Source organism: Lampetra planeri, chromosome 44 (assembly GCF_965212315.1).
Source record: "Lampetra planeri chromosome 44, kcLamPlan1.2.h2, whole genome shotgun sequence".
NCBI classification, from domain to species: domain Eukaryota; kingdom Metazoa; phylum Chordata; class Hyperoartia; order Petromyzontiformes; family Petromyzontidae; genus Lampetra; species Lampetra planeri.
Window position 1 is genome coordinate 3,456,543 of NC_136150.1, and position 23,806 is coordinate 3,480,348.

At 54.8% G+C, this 23,806-nt stretch overlaps 2 protein-coding genes across 2 annotated transcripts; one reads left to right on the plus strand and one right to left on the minus strand.

Annotated features, from left to right (window-relative positions):
- Positions 1–464: 464 nt before the first annotated feature.
- On the plus strand, positions 465–9,165 carry LOC144732804 (NF-kappa-B essential modulator-like). The gene is made up of 6 exons (XM_078614412.1): positions 465–755; positions 4,078–4,148; positions 5,251–5,361; positions 6,206–6,272; positions 6,780–6,905; positions 8,016–9,165. The coding sequence occupies exons 1-6, from the start codon at positions 588–590 to the stop codon at positions 8,247–8,249; spliced, it is 777 nt and encodes a 258-aa protein (XP_078470538.1). The 5' UTR covers positions 465–587; the 3' UTR covers positions 8,250–9,165.
- A 3,951-nt stretch (positions 9,166–13,116) lies between these two features.
- Positions 13,117–20,889, minus strand: TAFAZZIN (tafazzin, phospholipid-lysophospholipid transacylase). Its single transcript, XM_078614411.1, has 10 exons — positions 20,688–20,889; positions 19,343–19,471; positions 18,649–18,694; positions 17,943–18,028; positions 16,991–17,071; positions 16,337–16,378; positions 15,593–15,655; positions 15,014–15,066; positions 14,182–14,259; positions 13,117–13,801 (listed from the first exon to the last, which is right to left on the minus strand). Exons 1-10 carry the CDS (start codon positions 20,797–20,799, stop codon positions 13,703–13,705), a joined length of 789 nt encoding a protein of 262 aa, XP_078470537.1. The 5' UTR covers positions 20,800–20,889; the 3' UTR covers positions 13,117–13,702.
- Positions 20,890–23,806: the final 2,917 nt, after the last annotated feature.

Below are 23,806 nucleotides of genomic sequence, written 5' to 3' on the forward strand. Positions count from 1 at the left end.
ACACCACGTGGGATGGAACTAAGTGTCCTCATGTGGGCGGTCACGTGACTCGCGTGTTCGATTCCGGATCGCTCTCAACTCGAGTGCAAGCGAATCTAAGGTTTAATCGATTCCCCCTGTTAAGGGGGACCGGCGCGCACTTGAATCGATTCGTGTGTTACCGCGCAGTAGGAGTCGATTCCTAACGCGGAAGTGTTCCGTGTGTTTACGGGTCTTGGGGGGCTCCCACGTTCACTTCCTTACCGCCTCTACTGCCCTCAACCTCCTCATCTCCTGCTGCCCTCTTCATCTCCTGCTGCCCTCTTCATCTCCTGCTGCCCTCACCTCTCCATCTCCTGCTGCCCTCTTCATCTCCTGCTGCCCTCAATCTCTTCATCTCCTGCTGCCCTCAATCTCTTCATCTCCTGCTGCCCTCTTCATCTCCTGCTGCCCTCTTCATCTCCTGCTGCCCTCAATCTCTTCATCTCCTGCTGCCCTCTTCATCTCCTGCTGCCCTCACCGCCTCCTCACCGATGTACTTAGTCACCCCTGACCACCTGATCATCTGATTACACATCCACCTCGTCTCTCCTCCTCACCACCTCGTCATGGGAGACGACGAGCAGCAGGGGAATGGGGGGCGAGAGGTCGCGACCCCTCGGCCCGGCGCCGCGGGCCCCACGACCGTCGGGACGCCGCCTCGGGTCGACGCGGGCGACGACGCCGAGCTGCTGCAGCAGATCCGGGAGCTCCTCAAGCTGAGGCCTACTGAGCAGGTGAGGGAGGAGGAGGAGGTGAGGGAGGAGGAGGAGGTGGTGGAGGAGGAGGTGGGGGAGGAGTTGGGGGAGGAGGTGGGGGAGGAGGTGGGGGAGGAGGAGGTGAGGGAGGAGGAGGAGGGTTAGACGCTGTAGGGGGACGTGGTGGGTGTTTCTCGAGATGATTTGGTTCGATCAGAATGTCATTGGGACATTGTATACAGGAAGGCCACCCACACAGATTCCTACTTGAAACCTGATTCCCACCACCACCATCACCCGGCTCAAACGAATTATCTCATCAAAACGCTATACCACAGAGCTCATGGCATCTCTGACCAACACCACCTGGCCAGTGAATTGATTCATGTACATCGGGCCCATCAAGATGAACGGATACTCTGACCGTACTATCCGCCAAGCTGTTTCTCCCACCATACAGAAACAACCACTTGAAACTCCGATCAAAACTCTCACGTTGCCATGCATAGCAGGCGTGACCAAGAAGATCTCCAAAATTCTAAACAAACATAAGATCCAGGTCCGATTCAGTACGGTGCATAGAATCCGTGATCTAATTCCATCTGTGAAAGATGTCATTCCTGACTACAAACCAGAGGTGTGGACTCGAGTCATGTGACTTGGACTCGAGTCAGACTCGAGTCATGAATTTGATGACTTGCGACTCGACTTGGACTTGCATAACAATGACTTTGTCCCACCTCTGCTACAAACTGAGTTGCAGCTGTGGTGATGTCCTTGGGGGCCGTCCATAAATGACGTCACGCACCTGGGGTGGGGGGGGGTCAGACATTTGTGACGATGTGTGACGAGGGGGGGGGGGTGAGAAATGTGACGTCACATCAAAATGCGCAACTTTAAATAAATATAGACAACACGTTCTACTTAATTAAATAGACTTTTTTAATAAATGTTTTCTCCAACATCAGAGTGCAGCGCCACATTAAATACGCACTACAATGACAATAGTTTAAAGCGATTTGAAGCATGTTTTGTATATATTTTTTTGGGGGGGGGGGGTAGAGCTTTGTGACGTCATATTTCAGGGGGGTCTGACTTTTTGTGACGCCGTGTGACTAGGGTGGGGGGGGGGGTCAAAAATCGTTCAAAATCGCGTGACGTCATTTATGGCACCAGGGGCCGACACCTGCCTGGCTTGAGGAAGATGTTGAGCGCGCTGCTGCGTTGGCAGCAGCTCCCAACTCGTCCCGTGTCAACATCGTTGCGGCTCTGAATGGGACGTAGCGGCACTGATTTGTTCACATCGCTTCGTGCGTGGTACGACCCCGGGTTTGCCGTCACTGCCAGCAATCCGTAGCCGCCCTAATCGGGTTCTAGAGAGCAGCAGCAGCAGCAGCGCCTGTTGCTAAAGCAGGCAAACGCACAGCTGTCAACCCCTTGTCAGTGCTGCCTACCTTACTGCAGGCCAATTCAGACCTCATTGATCACCCCGTGCCCTTTACAAATCTCTACGTGCATCCTGCAAAGCCCCATCACAAGGGAGAAACACAAACAGACGATACATTATTTGCCCAAGTATTGAAACGGCCGTACGCCGTATGGACCTGAACTACATTTCCCTGTACAAGAATACGGGGTAAACCGTATGGGTTGACATCTATGCTATATCTAGCTATCTCTATGGGTCTCTGTGGGTCTCTGTGGGTCTCTATGGGTCTCTGTGGGTCTCTATGTTTCTCTGTGGGTCTCTATGTATCGCTGTGGGTCTCTATGGATCTCTATGGGTCTCTGTCTATAATACTACCTGTCAACCCCTTATCAGTGCTGCCTACCTTATTGCAGACCAATTCAGACAACGCTCATGCAAAGTCCCGTCGCAAGGGAGAAACACAAACAAACAGACAAAGACATTTTTGAAACGACTGCACGCCGTATGGACCTGCAAACTCCGTTTCCCTGCACGAGAATGCGCCCCGAGACGCCCGGGTTCACGGATCTGCAAATCGCCACCGTGGCGCTGACGGTAGCGGCGTGCTCCACGGTCTGTGCCCACGCGCCGTTTCGTGCCGAAGAATGTGAGACATTTCACCCTCGGTGCAAAAGAGGTCCCCTGTATGATGTGTGTGTTGGGGTGTGTGTGTGTTGGGGTGTGTGTGTGTTGGGGTGTGTGTGTGTTGGGGTGTGATGGTGTGTGTTGTGGTGTGTTGGAGTGTGTATGATGTGTGTGTTGGGGAGTGTGGTGTATGATGATGTGTGTTGGGGTGTGTGTGGGGTGTGTATGGTGTGTGTTGTGGTGTGTGATGGTGTGTGTTGGTGTGTATGATGTGTGTTGGGGTGTGTATGGTGTGTGTTGTGGTGTGTGTTGGGGTGTGTATGGTGTGTGTTGTGGTGTGTGATGGTGTGTGTGGTGTGTGATGGTGTGTGTTGGGGTGTGTGGTGTGTGTGTTGGGGTGTGTGGTGCGTGAAGGTGTGTGTTGGGGTGTGTGGGGTGTGTGATGTGTGTTGGGGTGTGTGTTGGGGTGTGTGTCAGTATGTATATAGAATATACGACGTGTGTGTGCGTGTGCGTTAGTATGGTATGTGTGTGTACAGGGTGCTTGAGAGCCCGGAGGCCCATTTATTGTGGTGTTGTTGCAAATTCTTCGAAGTGTTCACATTTTTTGAAGGACCCTGTATTGTGAGTTATTTTGTGTGGTGTGTGTGTAGTTTGTATGGTGTGTATGTATGACGTGTGGTGTGTGTGTGTAGTTTGTATGGTGTGTTAGTGTGGTGTGTATGTATGACGTGGATTTGTGTGGTGTGTGTGTAGTTTGTATGGGGTGTGTGTAGTTTGTATGGTGTGTATGTATGGCGTGTGTTAGTGTGGTGTGTATGTCGTTTGTATGATGTGTGTAGTTTGTATGGTGTGTGTGTAGTTTGTATGGTGTGTATGTAGTTTGTATGACGTGTGTTAGTGTGGTGTGTATGGTGTGTATGTGTGTTAGTATGGTGTGTATGGTGTGTGTGTGTGTATGTGTGGAGCGTTAGTGTGCCAATCCGAATTCGATTCCTGCTCACGGCCCACATCAGTGACGATTATCTGAACCGGTCCTGGGCCTCCCCTAGGTGGACTCGGCCTCAAATGAGTACCTGGTGCGATGCGATGTTTGGTATGTTGGCAGTTATTCCGAATATCTGATTTGCTCCTGGGGCTCCCGTAGGTCGACTCAGCCTTAAAACATCGGCACTCGGGAGACAAATTCGGTCGCGCGTGGTGCTGGCCACCCCGTGCGCCACGCCGGCCTTGCCCCCCGAATTCTGCTAAAGGCAACGCGGGGGATCTTTGTCTCTGTGTGCCCGTGCGGTTCGGCCCCTCGTGCAGGAGGATGAGCTCAAGGCGTGCAAGACCAAGCTGGCGGCGGCGCAGGGCAACGCGGATCGGCTGGACGAGCGGTGAGTGCCTTGCAGAGGTCGCAACCGGGTACCCGATACCCGTACCCTATCCGATACCCGGCTACCCGTACCCGGCCGGGTACGGGTACCCGTTTGCGACCCTGGTGCGGCCGGGTACGGGTAGGCCGTGACTCACTGGTGAGTAGCCGTTTGTCACTCATTTCCCAACGTCTTGTCTCTTCTCACAATTCAAGTTCCTAGAATCAACCCACCCGCACCTGCAACATGGCTTCATCCCAGAGGTCGCAATCGGGTACCCGTACCCTACCTGATAACCGGCCGGGTATGGGTAGCCGGGTATCGGGCAGGGTACGGGTACCCGTTTGCGACCCTGGTGCGGCCGGGTACGGGTAAGGAATCAAAACCCGTTTGCGACCTCTGGTGCCTCGCGCAGCGGGGGCGGTCGCAGTGGTGCCGCGGTAGGCGGGTTCCTCATATCGCAGTCGTAGTTTCTCGGCCTCGTTGATTACAGCCGGTGGAATTCTGGCCGAGCGTTAGCGCCATATTCGCAGTCCTGGCTCGGCTCGGGCTCGGCTCCCGCGAATTCTGATAGCGCGGTTGCGACAGTGCGCAGAGATGGCTCGCCTGAGTCAAGCCGCGACTGAGCGTGCGGCCCTCTGAGGGTTTCGTGTCGTCATTCTCTCGCTCTGGTCACTGGGAGTGGTCTCACTGAGCCAGGCGTCCTTCGTGATACGAGGTCAGACGGTCGGTGAACTCGGCAGATCTTTATCTAAAGACACAGCCGGTCGCCCTGTTTGGCCTTCCTCCGTGCATTGCAGTCTCTTAATACCACTATTAAATTATCTTGAGTCTGCATCTTCATTCGGGCAGCGGGGATTCCGTGTCGTCACTGTCGCTCGCGCTTAGTCGCAGGTGGGCCAGCAGTCACGGTCGCCGTCACACTCGACATTCGTGCCCTAGGTGGACTCGGCCTTAAATGCGTGTACCTAGTATCGTGTGTAAACATCGGCACTAGGGAGACGAAGGCAGTTGCGCTGTAGCGCCGGTCTTCATAGGTGTCCGCTCGCAGCGCTTGCCCCAGCAGCCCCTTTGACGACACCGGGGGGTCGGGGGGGGGGGATCTTTGTCTTCATGTGCTTAGAGCGAAGTTGCTGGAGAGGAAGTTCCAGGAGGAGCGGAGGAGGCACGAGGCGGAGGAGCAGGCCATGACGATGGAGATCAACAAGCTCCGCACGGCGAGCGTCGCCGACAAGTGAGCCCGGCGGCAACCGCTCCGGAGCGTTCCTTGTGCTGAACCAATTCTGCCGAAAACATTGAAACATTGACTCCCACAAGGCCGTGGGGGGCCGGTGGGATGCCCTCTGATGACACTTTTTCAGGAGGGCCCTGCCAGGTTTTCACAGGAGGAGGCGATGCTCGCCGTGTGTATTCCAATCGAGTAAATTTTGCAGTGTAATTTTTGAAGGACTCTAGCCGCCCCGATGCCACGCATATAAAGGATTTATAGTGAAAAACTTTGTTTTTACGGGTTAATTTTTTATGGTCGATACCCCCACGGCGCTATGTGGAGAGACGGCTATGGGAGGGAGCCGTGTTGTCTGCTCGTTTAGGTACGGAGCAGTTTGGATATCGATTCAAAGGAGTGGATGAAGATGGTGCTGGATGTGCGTAGGGACAGCCCATTTCCCACTCCCTCCACCCCACCGGCCTCCAACCCCCTACCCCCCCCCTCCCCAGTAGCCATGACAATGGCAGCACTGTTCTCAGCACGTCACGGACGACGTTCGGAAACTTAACGAAAGGGAGCTCCTAATCTACCGCGTTTCCACTGCCCGAGGATTAGCTTCTCACGTTTTTACAAATTCACGTTTTCGGTGACCACCGTGATCTCCGAGCGGTGGCAGATCCAACGGGTGGGGGCGTGGTGTTGACGATGGCCCCGCCCCCCCACCGCCCCTCCCGAATGTCGGTGTTTTGCTTGTGTGTTTTGTTCTATTTAAAAAGCCTGACGCCAAGTTTCGCCTGCATTCGAGCCAGAATCGCCGCCTCGATCGTCGTCGATGCAATGCTCACATCGAGTTTCTCGCACCGTGCAGGAAGAAAATCCAAGAGATTGAGGCGGCCTACAAGAGGAAAATGGAAGCCAAGCCTGAAGGCTCCCAGGTGAGTGGGGGGGGGGGGTTTGGGGTGGAAGGGAAGGCAAAGCTTTGGAGCAGATTGCCCAGAAATATTATCAATGCAGCCACAATTAATACATTTACGCTTGAGATAAAGACAAATTATTCCCAGGTAGCCCGGCCTCAAATGGTAAAGGCACAGCCCTGCAATTGTTCACGCCACACTTCCGGCAGAAGTGCCACCCCGCTCCCGAGGGTATTTGGCCTACTCTTCCATGCTTTCCAGGCGTCTTGGAGGATGTGGGAGAAGGCACACTTGACCCCCGCTTCACGCCACGTCGAAGCGGTAGGCCCCTAGGCCGGGGGCCGTATGAGACGGGAGGTTGCGGGGCACATCCGCCCCACAGGCCAAAGGCTCCCCACAGCCGGCGTAGTTGGTGGTGCCAGTGTCGGTCGCGAGTGGTGGCCAGCGCGCAGTCTCTACCGGGAGAACGTCCTGCACCGGCGTTGATACCCACGCGGTCCCCCCCCTGCCCCCTCCCCTCCTCCACAGTACGAGGAGGAGCTGAAGGACGCCGAGCAGGCCCTGGTGGCCAAGCAGGAGCACATCGACAAGCTGAAGGAGGAGTTGGAGACCCAGCACTCGAAGGTGCAAAATGTCGTCGCCCTGCGTGAAAAGGTACAAGTTCCAACATCCCCCCGTAGGCCCCACCATCGCCACCCCCACGGGCCCGGCCATCACCTCCCCCACGGGGCCCCAGCAATCACCTCCAAATTTTGTGTGCGTGGACGTGTGCGAGTGAGTGTGTGTGGAGAGCGGCGGCACAGTGGCTAGCGCACTGCGACACAAACTTGGCGAGACCCGAATTTGATTCCCGCCCACGGCAAATATCAGTCTGCGTGGAGCCCGTGTGAGTGTTTAGGCCACCACAGCTTGATCTGTGTGTGTGTGCATGCGTGTGCATTACGCTAATATAAATAGAACTTGTGTTGATATTGTGTGTATGTTGAACTTCTTTTGCACCGGACATAGGCAACTGCGCTAATTGGAGGTGCGGAATGTTACAACCATCACGTAAGAAAACATCTCGGAGTGCAGCTCTTTAGCCACGGAGAGCCCCTAAATATACCAATTTTTCTGCTCGTTTTCCAAAGAAAGCCTCGCTGAGTCTCATGACGCTTTTTCAGGACACAGTATGTGTGTTTTTTCTAATTGTCGTATTCAGAGCGATTTTTTTAAATCCGTTATATTAAGTTCGCTTGCTTGCTTAGGACCGTGCAAATCTTTCGGTCGTTTTTTAACCCACTTCCCGTGATCCAATCGAGCTGACATTTTCCACACAGACTCGTTGTGCGTGACAATTAATGTTCGTGAAATTTTTTTTCTCCAAAATTTTACACTTTTTAGGACAAAAATATTATATTTAATTACCAATTGCTTAATGGTGCAATGCAATCATCTGACCCATAGGTGGCAGCCATCTCAAGCCAGAGGACGAGAGGACTCTAGCCGCCACGCATATAAAGGATTTAGAGTGAAAAACTTAGTTTTTACGGGTTATACTTATACAACTTGCCAAATGTGTACCACGACGCCAACACACATTTGCCTAATTTTCTTCGAATGACGTCACAGATAATAATCATAACCATTGCCGGATTGGAACCACGAACCCCTGCAACAAGCGACGAACGCGTTGCTCCTCCCGTCCCACGTCACCGCCCCCCCCCCGCCCCCCGTGGGCATCTCCCCCCTGCCCACCCCACCCGCGTCCTCGCTCTGCTGCAGGTGCACGAGCTGCAGGAGGACCTGAACGCGCACGAGCGGGCCCTGGCCGCGAAGGATCAGGAGAATCGGCAGCTGCTGTCGCAGCTGGAGTTGGCACGCGCCGAGATCGAGCGTCTCAAGAATTTATTGCCTTCGATTCCCGTGCCCAGCACGCAGTACCAGTGCCCCGTCTGCAACTACTGCGCGCCGGACTACGACACCATCTTGATCCACGTGCAGAACTGCATCACATGAGCGCCTCATGCCCAGTGGTGGTGGTGGTGGCGGCAGCAGCCGTAGTGGAAGTATTTTGACCCCAACTCACAGCAATTTGGAACCCGGTGGATCCAGAATACGATGCCTTGTTTTTTGACCCCGGGTTTGATTTATGTTTTTGGTAATGTGACTCCCACACTGCGGGGAAATAATACCCTTCCGCTTCCTGGGGGTTGGTGATACTTTATAGGATTTGGACGCCAAGGGGTGCAAATACTATTAGTTAGTGTCAGGGTCAGAATTACGGTGAGAGTTCTAGCCGGTCCCCCAGCTCGCCCCCTCCCCTGGAATCTGAATTAGGCTGTGGGGTTAAACTACCACAGGGGGTAGAGTTCAAATAATATATCAAAATCTGACCCAGGGTCAGAAGTCCATGGGGATCGAAGTACTATCTCCCACCGGGCTGCCAGTCATGGCGCGCGCATGTGTACGTGTGTGTGCGTGTGTACGTGTGTGTGCGTGTGTGCGCGTGTGTGTGTGCGTGCATGTGCGTGCGTGTGTGTGCGTGCGTGTGCGTGCGTGTGCGTGCGTGTGCGTGTGTGCGCGTGTGTGTGCGTGTCCGTGCCGTTTTGTACGCCGGTCGGCACGGGTTGCTGCTCGTGTGCATAACTCGCCATCACCGCCACCGCAGCCTCCATTGCCGCCAGGCGTTGCGGCGGAGTGCTTGGCGGGGTTTGAGGTCGTCGTGTGATTTGCGTCGCCCACTCGTTGCTTCAGATGAATAGTTACGCATTTGTTTTACGCGTCCCAATCGTTCGCGCTCTCGATTCGCACAAGTGACTTTGGCAGCGTTGCGTTGAAGCTCGTAGGGGTGGTGAACGTGATTGTTTCAAGTGAGAGGGAATGGTTTAAAAAAATAAAGAATGTTTTAATGGGGCAATAGAATCAAACTAAACGAACGGCCGTTCAACGAAGTGGCTTATCGCGTGAAATTTTACAGCAGGCGAATACTCTAAACGCTTGTTTCTAAATGTGAAGGGGGAAATCCGGAAGATGAGAAAAATCCACGTGACCACAGGGAGAACATGCAAACTGACGAGGTGCAAACCACAAATGAGTGTCGCCGTTCAAATGAGATGGGAGTAGGACAGCCAAAACAAGATGACCAAGACCAGCCGGTTGAGATGGTACGAGAGAATCCGGCCTCGATTCGGAGTCGCTGGGTGGAGGGGATGGTGGTGTGATCGGTACACGCCGAGTCTGCACTGTGGTGCGTGTGGTAGACGAAACCCGCCGCCGCCGCGTGCACGTACCGCACTCTACGCCCGTAACGTGCGACTCGGTGCGGGGTGGGAGCGGCTTCACTGACTTCACCTGAGCTCCGTTTTAGTTCCGTCCGATCGCGTGGCCCAAACCCGAACCACCCGGTACGCGCCGGGTCTCAACCGATCTCGGAAAGCCAATCAAGGGTAGAACCTGGCTAATGCTTGGAAGGGCGACGGCCGCGTGCAAACAGGCGGTCAAAGGTCGCTGCGGGGCAGTGCGCCAAAGCCCGTTGTTGCGCAGTACAGGCGTGCCTCGCGACCAATTTGTTCGCAAAACGGGCAAAAACTTTGCTTAGCGAGTGGAGACGGACCGATCTAATGCAGGGAGCGCACTGCGGCCCACAGCTGTTTACCAGCTGCGTGCTGTGTGCCCGCGTGATTCGTCACATGCAGGAGGGGGCCTCGTGGTGGCACGGGTGGGTGGGTGGGTGGGCGGCGCTAATTGCAGACGATCAGGACAGGAAGTCGCGCTCCATCTCGCATTGTGGCTCTGAACCCAGCAAACGTGGTTCGATTCCAAGCCACGGCCGAGTGATATTTTAACCAGCGGTCCTGCATGGCCTCTGCTGCTACTCCCCTCCACCCACGAACATTTACCCTTCAAACAACATGCCAGGGGCACCTGCAAGCACTGTGGTTCCTCGTGTGGCATGGGTTACATTTGATGTTTGATTCTTCCATTTCAAAATTTTTTTTGTATTTCTCATGTAAAAAAAAAAGGTTATTATTACATCGGGAGTCAATTGGAAAACGACGATCGTTTAACGAGTTTTCGCTTTCCAAGCAATTTTCGCGCAATGTATCTCGCTCAGAGCCCTCCCTTCACGGAGCCCGCACTGCCACGTGTGGTCGAACAACTGCCATTCGCTACTAAGTGGCGATGACGTTACCACGGCGCTTGTGCCAGGCTATGTGCACGTTAAGGCCACGTGAAGTGTCGGAACGCCCGCTGGCAGGTCACGGGGCAGACCCATGTGCCATGTGGTCAAACGGCCCCCCAACGACCTGCGCGGGGTGGCCTTCATCCAGCAGCGGGATCGATGAGCGGGGCCGTGCACGTACGTGTACACGGCGGTGGTACACGTACGTGTACACGGTGGTGGTGCTTTAACACACGGTGTGACGTCTTCTCGGCAGTGGGACTGTGCAATCTATTCTCGGTGGGGGTGACTCTACGTGCTGTCGGTGTTGTGTGTAATCATTAAATGCTATAACGGTTCGCTGTGGGTGTCATAAGCCAGGGCTCTCCAGGGGAGAGGTCACGTGACCTGCTATAATGCAAATTAAGTGAATCCTGCTAGACGAGAATATGGCGACCACGAGTTGGGGGTTACCGACTGGCATTGTGTCGGCGCTAGAGCGGCCGACTTCTTGCGGCAGCCTTGAACCGGCAGACTTCTTCTCGTAGCGGGGGTTTAGGGTTGCGCAATGCCTTGTCACGGTGCGACTGTTAAAAATACATTTCGCACCGTCACCGACTGTGGACAAGGGACAAGTTTGAAAGGCCTCGAGTAGTCTTTTGATGTCACCTTCCAGCGCCTGTTTAACACGGGTGACGGTTTGCACTGCGCTCTGCAAAATTATTTTATTCGGTTTTTGCGTCTAAAAACATCTTCGTGGGGATTTGCTCCCCAATTTTATTTCCCATTTCGCCATCGGCATGCGTTCAGATCGCCCGCAGAGCAATGCGACCCACTGTCTTAAGAGAACGTCCCGTGGAAGTGGATCTCGCAGAGCTCCATCTGAAATCTGTGGTGTCTTCAGTACCGGGTATTGGAGGAAAACGACAATGAAAGGGGCCAGGTGTGCGCTTCCAAAAACACGACGTGCGCCTTCGTCGTCAAACTTTATTTCGCATTATTTTACAGAATAATCCCCAGGTTACAGTCGGGTGTAGGGTGCGGTTATCCCCGCAGCGAACCCACAAGTGGTAGGTCAGTGCCCGTCGGGCGACCTTGTGGGTCCATCCCGAGGGCCGCGGGTCCAAGGGGGCGCTGTCGAGCGAGTCACCCCGGCTCTGGTGCCTCGGGTGTCAAAGGAACAGAACCCGGGCGGACACAGCAGCTGGTGGTACTCGGACGCCTTCCCGGCAGCAGCAGCAGCGACTTGGCAGCAATAACGCCCCTTTTCCACTGGTGCATCCGAGCCAAGCCAGCGCAGGGCCCCTGACAGTACATGTGTTTTTTTTCCCCGAGCCAAGCCAGAACCAAACCGTGCTATGCTGGCCTTGCAAGAAAACCCGTGAATCTGGCTCGGGGGGGCCGAGCAGGGCCAAGGGGCTGGGTGAACCACTTTTGTGCCGTTGCATCGCTACACCCGAACATGTGACGTTGACATCACGCACCGCGTTGCCAAGTCGGTGGCACGGTTCGGCTTCTAAAGTGGGGGAAAACCTGGTGCCTCCTGAGTGGGGCTGGCTCGGCACGGCCCTTGGCACTGCTCGGTTGTGCAGTGGGGGAAAAACGAGGTATATACACAGCGGACAGCAGCTATGCCCAGGTGGTTGTAGGCAACTGTGTGCAGGGAAACGGACGTGCAAACACGTCCCTTGCATTGGAATCCTATTGCAACATTGGATTCCAATACAGGAATCCTATTGCATGATTGGCGATCGCTCGCTCAAGTGAGGCAGTCCCCTCGTTAAGGCAGTCAACTGTTGCTACTCTACACACGCACACACATGCACTATATTGTTCGTGCGGCAATTAGAACGCCGCATGGGAGCCATCGGTTCCATTCCCATATATCGTCGTGCAGGATATAGTGGTTAGCGTGCCGAGTTCGATTCCTGGGAAGCGATATCTGAACCGGTCCTGGGTCCAACCTCCCCCCCCCCCCCAACAAGCCGTTTTCACCAACGCAAACAAGCCCCATGCCCGATGATACATTATGGGGTGGGGATGCCTTCAGGAGTAGATTGGCAAAGGTGTGGAAATGTTTAGTTTTTTTAACTCAAGTTTCCACTGTGTGTGTATATATACGTCTGGAACTTGTGAGTCTGGGAAACGGCATGTGATCACACACGGCCCAGGCTCAACAACACAATTCATGGGGCTTGTAGTTGGGCGAATGGCACTCGGCACAATCCTAGAACCCTGCCACCCCCTCGCCCACCACCCACTCCTGCCAAGAACAATCCAAGCGGCAGCACTGGAGCAAGAGGCAACTCTCGAATACGCGGGCAGCGGATCGCGTGTGCTCGCGGAAAAGTCAACGAAAAATTCTGCCCATCGCCGGTTTCGTTCAGAGCTGCCGCTCGCTCGTCGGAGATCGGCGACGCGGTGCCCACGCCAACCCGCAAACGCGACGACGCGCAAAATCGGTTACCGTCAGAAGCCATAAGAACGGAGGACGCGGCACGACACCTTCACCATTTCCCGGCGCGAAACCACGAACGCGGCTCCATAGACGAATGGACGCAAGCTTTGCATTACCAGCGATGTCAAAATCTGGACCAGCCCCTCCTCCTCGGAACTGCATGTAATCAAGAGTTGACCGTTGTGCGAACTCGGGCTCCCAACTGAGGTTTAAAAAATAAAAAAATGTGAACATTCCCGAGGAAGAAAAGCACACAGTCGAAATTAGAGGGGAGGTACGTGTAATTGCATTGTGTCGATTGGTGCGTTACTATTATTGCGCAACTGACAAACACTGGGACTTTTTAATGTCCTGGATCGATTTACCAGGACAGCAGCTGCCGTATTCTTTGGAGTATAAGCTGCACATTTTCTTTCCCTCTTATTTTCAAGCGAGGGTTTGAGGGTGCATCTTATAATGCAGTGGGTGTATAATTAAATTCATAAAACTTCATTCGGTGTGTCTTACTCTGGTAGGTGTGTATATATGTGACCAGCTTTATATAACTTATTTTTGCGTACGTGTGTCCTGCTTTTAGGAGCGTCTCAATCCAGGTAATACGATGCCTCAAATAAGAACACGGTCCTGGAAAAACCAGGAACTGGTGGCAACTACATGTACCACCCGTGCGTACAGCCGATACGAAGGCAGCCGAGTATTAAGTGCCAGGTGCGGGCATTGATTTCCGCCGTCGTACTCGTGCGGTAGTGGAAACTTCTTCGGAGAGTTTAGGGGGCGGCTGATCGCTGGTGTGTCGTGAGGTCACGGTGGTGGTACCAGCGACCCTCGCTTAGGCCCAGGGCAGCGCCGTTAGCCGGTGCTGAGCGCGCTGTGCAGGGCCTCGGCCTTGTCTTGGAGGGCGCGTAGCTCCCGTTCCACCGCGTCCGTCAGCGCCTTGCGCACCTCCACCTGTGAACACGCATTATCAACGGCAGCAGCAGGAGGCATGCACAATCCACTGCTAGCTGAAGGCTGCCCCAAGCCATCACCCTTTCTGATCAGCACAATAATTTGTTATCGATGGAGCGTCTTATATTTACGCCGGAGCGTCTTATATTTACGCCGGGGCGTCTCGAAGCGATTTACACCCGGCACGTGGCTTTCATTTCATCTCAACACATTTCAATGGGCACCTCCAGTGGCACCCAGCTGTACCTGTGCGGCACATGGGCATTCGTCTGCCAGGAGGGGGCGGTGACTGCTACGTGAACAGGAAACGACCAGGATGACTCATTCGCAAGCGCGTCACCGATGTGCCAAAAGCCTCCGTTTTTCCGCGCCTCACTCACCGTGCTGTGGTTTTCGCGGCGCAGAGTCTCGTGGAGGTTTCTCAAAGTGAAGGGTTTGCCGACGACAACCGTGACCCGCTGTGACGACAGTGATCGGGCGAGACACACAGGCACACAGCGCCACCACGGCATGCACAACGAGTCACCAGTTAGCATGTATTCCTCACGGCTCGCGGTTCCAACATCGCAACAATTATTCACAGACTGTTCGTTTTAGGTTCATGGAGTGGAACACAACAGATGAGAAAAAAACATGAGAATACAAATGAGATGGAATAAATTACACAATAGATATAACACACAAAGGTGTTTCTCACAAACAGGGCACACGGCCGCCATGCCTCTTGTGTGCATGTCATGTGATCACCACATGTCTTGTACAATGCTATTGGCCTTGTCTGGACCACCGACTTAAAATATCTGAAGGTGTGGCCATAATTATTGTTTTGACAAATACAAGCAAGACGGGACACACACCGGAAGGACAAAATGAGCCCCGCGGAATGTACGAGAACGTACGAGACCAAGCGAATGATGGAGCATACGGGGAGACGCTGCAAATGAGGGAGGTGAAATGAAATTATTCTTAAATGGATTGGTGACCGAATGGTAGCGATGATCCACCGATGCTCAACTCGAGCCAGCAGGAAGTCACGTGCCGTGACTCGTGACCTTGCTGACAGAGCCTGGGACTGGCTCGATGGATGCGGGACTGGCTCGATGGATGCGCGGCTGGCAAACGACGAGGGGGAGAGCGAAGGAGGGCGGTAGTGGCAGGGCAGTAGTGGCAGGGCAGTAGTGGCAGGGCGGTAGTGGCAGGGCCGGAACTCACCTGCCCTCGCCGAGGGACGTACGGGGGTTTGTTGGGGAGCACGTCGTTCATTCCTGATCCGGGCGGAGGGGGGGAACAAAACACAACGATGAGTGCAAATGTTTACCGATCCCTGCGAATCCACTGTTGGATGATGCATGACGGGGTGTTATGGTGGAGCATGGCAACGCGTGGCAGGGTATAACTACTGTGTGTAATACTGGTAGGAACCTCCTGGTTACACCAGCCCACAGGGGATTATTGTGTCCGTCTGTCGTGCAGGGAGGGGCTGGGTGGGGAGGGAGGGGCTGGGTGGGGAGGAGCTGGGTGGGGAGGAGCTGGGTGGGGAGGCGCTGGGTGGGGAGGGTGGGGTTGGGTGGGGGGTGTGTGGGGAGGGGAGGGGCTGGTCACCCAGTGGTGCCCTTATAAAACTCAACGTTTCACCTACTCACGCCGGCTTGTGCCCGCCCTCACAGTCGGCCATATTTGCGGAATACACCACGCCGCCGTTGACCCTGGCCATTGACCGAGCAACCCAACGTTCCTACCAGCTCCCTCCGCAGGAGGAATGTGTTTGTGTGGTGGGAGGGGTGGACTCACCAACGTGCCACAGCGGGAGGATGATGGGACTGAGCCGACATTCCGCTATGAGGCGGCCTATCCCTACACGATGGTGAACACACCACCACACGCCGTCACACACCACGCTGCACCACACACGCGATCGTCGTTGGCCACACCGGCGAAGGTAACGTGATATGCCAGATTGACTAAGGCAATCGTAGCTTGCAACTGTCACCGGCAACAGTTGCTCTGGAAGTTTTTCTGTAAAAAAAATACTTTTAGTCACCCAAATGTGGACAAATCTCATCTCTGGGATAAAACTTCCAATCAGATCACAGACATCGCAGAGTGGGGTCACGTAACAACCCCAGGTTGCGTGCTCCATCGACCAATTTCTGTTCATAACACTTCTCGACAAACTAATTTCTTTGGCCAGACTCAACTCCGTCGCTCCAGATCATTGCCGTGCCATGTCACCACCGTCGCTCATAGTAAACGCGGTGTAAATGCGTGGCGGTGTAAATGCGTGGCGTTGTAAATGAGTTGCCGGTGACAGTTTCCGGCAGCGATTGCCCTAAGCGCACGGTGGCCACGAGGGGTGGCGTGACATCGCCGCGCAGTCGAAAAGCACTCGGCACGGCCCTCGGAACCCAAAGCTCGTGTTCTCCACGCCGACGCGAAGAGCCGCCCATTCTGTGCCTCGGTCCTTTACGCGACCGTGAGTTTCGCGGCGCCATCCCAGGCAAAGCGGCGTCGGCGGCAGCAAGAGCGGGCACGTACCCCATTTAATCCGGATCATGTCTTGGCTCATGTTCACCTTGCCTGGGGAGACAAAGGCAATGTTCAGCGGTCGACGCGAATCCTGCGTTCGGTGAACTTAATTGACAATGCGTCTGACGAGGGCGTCCCTCCTCGTCCAACGCCCCTTCTGCTCTCGGTCGCAGCAGCTGTTGCCCACTGGCCCCACTTGTCAAAGTCACACTGACCTCCCGCTGCTCAAACGAGCAGCCAGCGATGGAATTTCCACATTCTTATGGAGTGACAACCACTGTTGAGCAGTACTCGCACACACGCTCGCACACAGAATTTCACGCACAGAAACTCCACGCACACTCTCATACCCGACACATCTCCGATTGGCACTGTCGGCTACGTACGTTGCGAAAGAAGTTCAACATACATGCGTACATAGCCACGTATGCTAACTCCACACTCGCGCGCACTCAATCATTCGCGCTCTGCAAAAACGGGGAGAAAGTACAAACTCCACACACAAAGGCACCCGAGTCAGGCATCAAACCCAGGCGTTCTTGCTGCAAGGCACAGGCGTCACCACTGCGCCACCGCCCTGAACCCTCTCGTCTCCATTCCCCCCCCCCCGCACGCTGTGCTGTGCACCGTCTGGAGACGGCCGTGTGAGGCGAACGTGAGAACCTTCGGGGAAGACGTGGACCCAGTCTCCACGGTTCAGCTTCTCCACGAGGAAGTCCATGCCTTGCTGGTAGACGCCGTCACCTGCAGCCGCGCAGACACAGCACCCAGACACAGCCGCACCACCGTCGCCTCGTCCGTGCGCCCAACGCTCTCCAGGCGAGAAAAAAGGCGCCGATGCATGAGCTCATTCCGTCCGTGTAAAACGGGGGTCGAGATAACTCTCGTCAAGACGGTCCAATATGGACAAAACTTTAGCGTCAAGTCGTGTTGCTGTTAGGGACTCGCCCAGAGAAATCCCGACGCACCGATTAAAGCGTTATTGCCAAACACTAGTGGTGACAAACCAGAGCAAAAATAAACATTCGCAGACGCACTTTGTCCCGACGGCAAAACAGAAAACCCACACGTGATTGGCCACCAACGTTTCTCTTTAACGCTCTCCACCTACGGGTGGAGCAACATTGCATGAGCTCCGTCCAGTCTGGAGTGGAGGGCCGTGATATTGCTAGTAAAGAGTCGCCGTTACGAACAATACTCTGGTATAAGATTGCATTGTTGTTGGGGACTAAACTAAAACTATTCAACAATTTTTATTTTACCAGCTAAGGCCCACTGAGCTGTATAGCTCTTTTTTCAGAAGAGACCCGGCCACAAATGATAGCTCAACGAAGTGGCTTATCGTCGTGTGGAAATTTAAAGCAGCCCAAATACTCTCAACGCGTAACGTCGATTCTAAACGTGGAGGGAAAACCCGAGGACCCGGAGAAAAATCCACGCGACCACGAGGAGCACATGCAAACAACAGGCGTCAGGGTCGGGTTCAAAATCACGACCTCCTGTATACCAGGCGAGGTATTTAACGTGCCGCTACCATGGCGTGGAGAAACCCGCCCACGTCGATGAAAGCGTTGCTGCAACGCTCAGTGGTGTGCTGCTGCTGCTGCGGCCTCACCGCGGCACACCGGCACGCATTTCCCCAGGCTAAAGAAGCGCGAGTGCAGCTCCTTGGTGAAGCAGATGTCGGAGGCGGCTGGAGTCCTGGGGGGGAGGGGGGGTGCAGGAGCGTAGCAGCAGTTTGGGGTGAGGGGCGGGGGGGGTACCACCGTCACTCGGCTCATTACGATCGAGGCAGAGCAGGGCAGAGCGCACGAGACAAACGGTGCACGCGAGACACGCAGACCTCTGTGGGTTCGACCACGTGGTGATTTTAAGCCAAAATTCTTGTTGTGAACGCTCAACCACCCGACAGGACGGTCACGTTTACAAATGTGTTGTTTATACGTGCGGATGTACTCGTCAAATTCCGACCGATACAGATCTAAGGATTTTCAACGCATGAGGATTTGGGGCATAAACTACGACGTGGTCTCACCCAAAAACAGATATGGATCGTGGAATTGTCTACAAAACCCTGTTTTGAAATGAAATATATCCTCGAATCCAACTGCGATCCCAAATCACGAAAATTCATGGGATCGTTGGAGATTGAATCACTGTGCACCTATTGACCACCGACTTATTCCTTAAGAGCCACGTTCTAAAACTAAGCGCAGTCACAATCAATACGATAACCACCGATTGTATCGCGATGGCGATTGTGAAGCTAGGACTGCGAGGTTTGCTGCCTGGTTTGTGGAACTTCCCTGAACGCTACTCACCACCTCATCAGCTTTTGGTTCCACAGCTGCTTGAGTTTCAGGGACCCTGCCATGAGCATGACACACCACACAACATACATGTAACACAACACAAGACGTACGTGCGAGGTGAGGCTCCTTCAAAGATCACTCTTGCGTTGGGGCTCACGGGGTCCTGTCTCTTCCACTGCACAACCGAGCAGCGCCGGCGGGAGGTGCCAGATTGTTTTTCCCCACTGCAAAAAGCCGAGCCGTGGCGCTGACGTCACGCGCAACCAACGCGTCTTTAGCCCTGGCCCTGCTTGGCCCCAAGCCAGATGCAACCAGTTTGCTTCTGGCTCGGCTCAGGAAAGCTAGGGCGCCATGAGGGCCCCACGCTGGCTCGGATCAGAGGTGACAGTGGAAAAGGGAGCAAGGCTCCCAGGGAGGCAGGGGGGGCAGCCTCGGCTGATCATAACGGCGTCAAGGCCCACCTGGGGCTGAATATGGGGGCCTAAACAAAAAACTCATCTCTTGTTCCCACGTGTGCCGCTGGGCGTGGCCTGTAGGAGGTTTCCGGCCTTCGGGAGACAGGATGTCGGGGTGTGCTCGCCCTTTGTAATGGGGCCGAGTAATCGAACAAGCAGTCGATTACAAACTCTTTGTCGATGAAATGAGTTCATCGACCCACCTCTGTGCCAGTCTCACCACACAGGTGTCGGGGGCAGTTGCTCACCCCACAGGTGAGGGTCGTCCATGCACGAGGTGTGGTTGGCGAGCGTGATGAGCGGAGTTCCGGGCGGCCGCTCGGCAAGGGCCTCGTTCAGGGCGGCCGCGTTGTGAACCTCCAGCCGGTTCACCACTCCTGCGGGCAGCGGGAGCCACAATCAGAGGTCGCAACCGGGTACCCGATACCCGTACCCTACCCGATACCCGTACCCGGCCAGGTACGGGTACCCGTTGCGACCCTGGTGCGGCCGGGTACGGGTAGGCCGTGAGTCACTGGTGAGTAACCGTTTGTCACTCATTTCGGGTAGGGTACGGGTAGGGAACGGGTACCCGTACCCGACCAGGTACGGGTACGGGTACCCGATTGCGACCCTGGTGCGACCGGGTACGGGTACGGAATCAAAACCCGTTTGCGACCTCTGGCCCCAATCAAGGGTCAAGCAAATGCTGTTTGGCCAGGTGAGAACTCCTAGCTAAGTGAGAACTCTCATCTTCTTGGTTCTTTCGGTAAAGTCACGTAGAAGGGAAATAATAAAATAATAAAACATAATAAAATACAATTCTCACGACGTTTCGGCCACAACGCAAGCAGCCGTCCTCAGGTGAAGAACAGGTCTGTCGGAAAGACAGCGTCTGAATGAACACCACCAGGCTTGGCAGCGTATATTTAAACTGGGTTAGAGGAGGAAGGGCGCCTTGACAAAGGAATTTGCATATCAACAGAGGAATTTAGCATATTTATGGTAAATGCAGATATGGGATTAGTCACTACTTGTGGAATGTGTAGGAGGTGGGGGGGTCTCAAAGTCATATTATGCCCGTGCATTATGTAGGATTAAATATACGCTGCCAAGCATGGTGGTGTTCATTCAGACGCTGTCTTTCCGACAGACCTGTTCGTCACCTGAGGACGGCTGCTTGCGTTGTGGCCGAAACGTCGTGAGAATTGTATTTTATTGTTTCATTATTATTTTATTATTTCTCTTCTACGTGACTTTACCGAAAGAACCAAAAATATGAATCCCTGCAGTCGCGAATGCTTTAAATCGAAAAATGATAATTCTTAGCCCAGTAAGAACTCCTCGCTCAGTGAGAACTCATAGTCCAGTAAGAACAACAACCACCGCTCCCCGCACAACAACCACCGCTATAACCACCGCCACAACCACCGCCACAACCATCGCTCCCCGCACAACAACCACCGCTACAACCACCGCTCCCCGCACAACAACCATCGTTCCCCGCACAACAACAACCACCGTTACAACCATCGTTCCCCGCACAACAACCGCCACAACCACCGCTCCCCGCACAACAACAACCACCACCACCACAACCCCCGTGTTACTCACGCATCCACAGGCGGCTGTAGGAGCCGACGAGTCCCATCACCACGAGGCTGGCTGCGCGCCACGTGACCCCGGGCTGCCCCCGCGGGAACGGCCACTTCACCTGCAGCGGCATCGCGGCATCACGGGGCCACCACCAAAGGCCACCACCAACCCCCACCAAAGGCCACCACCACCGCCACCACCAACCACCACCTCTAACCCCCTGCCGCTCACGACTCGGCTGATACAGTGACCTCCACGTGAGGTCGTGTCTATGTGATGGTGACAGGTTGTTGTTGTTGTGTTGTTGTTGCTGCTGCTGCGTGTGGTGGTGGTGGTTTACTGTTGTGAGTTTTGTTCGGGTCGAGGTGTAAGCCGTGTGGAGGTGTTCGTGTTGAGAATGTGCAGTTGTAACGAGTTATTGCAAAGGTGGAAGTTGTATGCGGGTTTTGTTTAGTTTGATGGCTCGGCCTAAAGGCTGCTGTGTCGTTGTGTGTTCGTGTAAATATTGATGTTATCTCGTTGTAGCGCGGGTGTAGTGTGTGTTGTATTCGTGAGTAGGAGCGACTTGAGTGTAGGTGATGGTGTAGTGGTTGTTTTGGTTGTTGTGGTCTGTGTGGTTGTTGTAGTCTGTGTGGTTGTAGTCTGAGTGTGGTTGTTGTAGTCTGTGTGTGGTTGTTGTGGTCTGTGTGTGGTTGTTGTAGTCTGAGTGGTGGTTGTTGTAGTCTGTGTGGTTGTAGTCTGAGTGTGGTTGTTGTAGTCTGTGGTTGTAGTCTGAGTGTGGTTGTTGTAGTCTGTGTGGTGGTGGTTGTTGTGGTTGTAGTCTGTGTGGTTGTAGTCTGTGTGGTTGTAATCTGTGTTGTAGTCTGAATGGTTGTAGTCTGTGAGTGGTTGTTGTTGTAGTGGTTGTAGTCTGTGTAGTGGTTGTAGTCTGTGTGGTTGTAGTCTGAATGGTGGTTGTAGTCTGAGTGTGGTTGTTGTAGTCTGTGTGATTGTAGTCTGTGTGGTTGTAGTCTGAATGGTGGTTGTAGTCTGAGTGTGGTTGTTGTAGTCTGTGTGGTTGTAGTCTGAGTGTGGTTGTAGTCTGTGTGGTGGTGGTTGTTGTGGTTGTAGTCTGTGTGGTTGTAGTCTGTGTGGTTGTAATCTGTGTTGTAGTCTGAATGGTTGTAGTCTGTGAGTGGTTGTTGTTGTAGTGGTTGTAGTCTGTGTAGTGGTTGTAGTCTGTGTGTGGTTGTTGTAGTCTGTGTGATTGTAGTCTGTGTGGTTGTAGTCTGAGTGGTGGTTGTAGTCTGTGTGGTTGTTGTAGTGGTTGTAGTCTGAGTGGTTGTTGTAGTGGTTGTAGTCTGTGGTTGTGGTCTGTGTGGTTGTAGTCTGTGTGGTGGTGGTTGTTGTGTCACGTGTCCCCGCGTCTTCGCGACCCCAGCTGTGACTTTTGGCCCACACCGAGGAAAGCGCCGCAATGCGCATGCGCAGAACCGTTTCCATAGACGCACATTCGTGTCAGTAAAAGCTCACAATAACATTTTATTTTTTATTTTCAAACTTGCCTATCATTGCTGTCGTAAATTATAACATTTTAACGATCAATGTATATTTTTAATATCGTATCAAGTGAACGGTAATACATATTCGTGATGTCATCTTCGGTGGTTTTTGTCGGCCATCTTACATGAGGCACGAGCCCGCCAAATCTGAACTCAAAGGCATCGTTCGCGTCGCCGCGTGATGACGTCGCACTGCATTACATTGAGGCGGGGGGGGATTGGTGTGGGGCGGGGTGTGTGGGAAGGGGGGTGAGACGGGGAGGGGGGGTGTGAGACGGGGGGGTGTGAGACGGGAGGGGGGGTGTGAGGCGGGGGGGGTGTGAGGCGGTGGGGGGTGTGAGACGGGGGGGTGTGAGACGGAGGGGGGGTGTGAGCGGGGGGGTGTGAGGCGGGGGGGTGTGAGACGGAGGGGGGGTGTGAGGCGGGGGGGTGTGAGGCGGGGGGGTGTGAGACGGAGGGGGGGTGTGAGGCGGGGGGGTGTGAGGCGGGGGGGGTGTGAGACGGGGGGGTGTGAGACGGAGGGGGGGTGTGAGGCGGGGGGGTGTGAGGCGGGGGGGTGTGAGACGGAGGGGGGGTGTGAGGCGGGGGGGTGTGAGGCGGGGGGTGTGAAGGCGGGGGGGGTGTGAGGCGGGGGGGGTGTGAGACGGGGGGGTGAGACGGGGGGGGGTGAGACGGGGGGGGGGTGTGAGACGGGGGGGGGTGTGAGGCGGGGGGGTGTGAGGCGGGGGGTGTGTGAGACGGGGGGGGTGTGAGACGGGGGGGGGGGGGGTGAGACAGAGGAGGTGTGGGAAGTGGGGGGAGGTGTGAGGCGGGGGGAGGCGGAGGGGGTGTGGAAGGTTGGGGGGGGTTTCGGAAGGAGGGGGTGAAGCGGGGGGGGGCGGAGGGGGTGTAGAAGGTGGGGGGGGGTGTGGAGGGCGGGGGGGCGGAGGGGGTGTAGAAGGTGGGGGGGGGTATCTGGAGTAGGGGGGTGTGGCGGGCGGGTACGCCTTCCTCTGCACCAACACGGCCCCACATTTGTCTCAGCGACGGCGAATCACCGCGCGCCCTTTCCCCAAGCGAGCAAACTCGTCGCCTGTCCACCCGCGAGACAATCAGAGGGGGATTTGCCGCCTAGAAGTCCGCACGCAGCTCGGTCAATGGGACGTCGGGTTGACGTTGTGGATGGATTAATTGATACAAAGTACGACAAAATCGCCAATCGTTCAGATATTAGCCAATCAAAAAAGGAGGGGGGGGGATCATGTCACGCGACACCATACGACCCAATGGGATCACTCGATCCGTGAATCGATTGGGGATGGTTCGACACGACGATTAACCCGCAAGTTCACGATCGACTTTGAGCTGGCTTGCTACGAATCGGCTTAGCCGAGTCGATACGATTAGCGTCGATTCACGATCCCGCGAGGGAACCATATACAGGCAAGATCATCACCCATCGGACTATTGGGTCTGGCTGTCCGATTTGTTGAATTCACAGGCGCCGGGGGTAAAACGACCTCCCACCCACAACCCCCCACCTACAACCGCCCCCCTATCCACCCCCCCCACCTACAACCGCCCCCCCCATCCACAACCCCCCCCCCATCCACAACC

Coding starts and splice junctions, on each gene's coding strand:
- LOC144732804 (XM_078614412.1), top strand. CDS start 588: ATGGGAGACGACGAGCAGCAGGGGAATGGGGGGCGAGAGGTCGCGACC. Junction 756..4,077: donor AGCTGAGGCCTACTGAGCAG/GTGAGGGAGGAG, acceptor CCCCTCGTGCAG/GAGGATGAGCTCAAGGCGTG. Junction 6,273..6,779: donor CCAAGCCTGAAGGCTCCCAG/GTGAGTGGGGGG, acceptor CCTCCTCCACAG/TACGAGGAGGAGCTGAAGGA.
- TAFAZZIN (XM_078614411.1), bottom strand. CDS start 20,799: ATGCCGCTGCAGGTGAAGTGGCCGTTCCCGCGGGGGCAGCCCGGGGTC. Junction 15,656..16,336: donor CATGATCCGGATTAAATGGG/GTACGTGCCCGC, acceptor ACCATCGTGTAG/GGATAGGCCGCCTCATAGCG. Junction 15,067..15,592: donor CCTCCCGCTGTGGCACGTTG/GTGAGTCCACCC, acceptor CGCCCGGATCAG/GAATGAACGACGTGCTCCCC.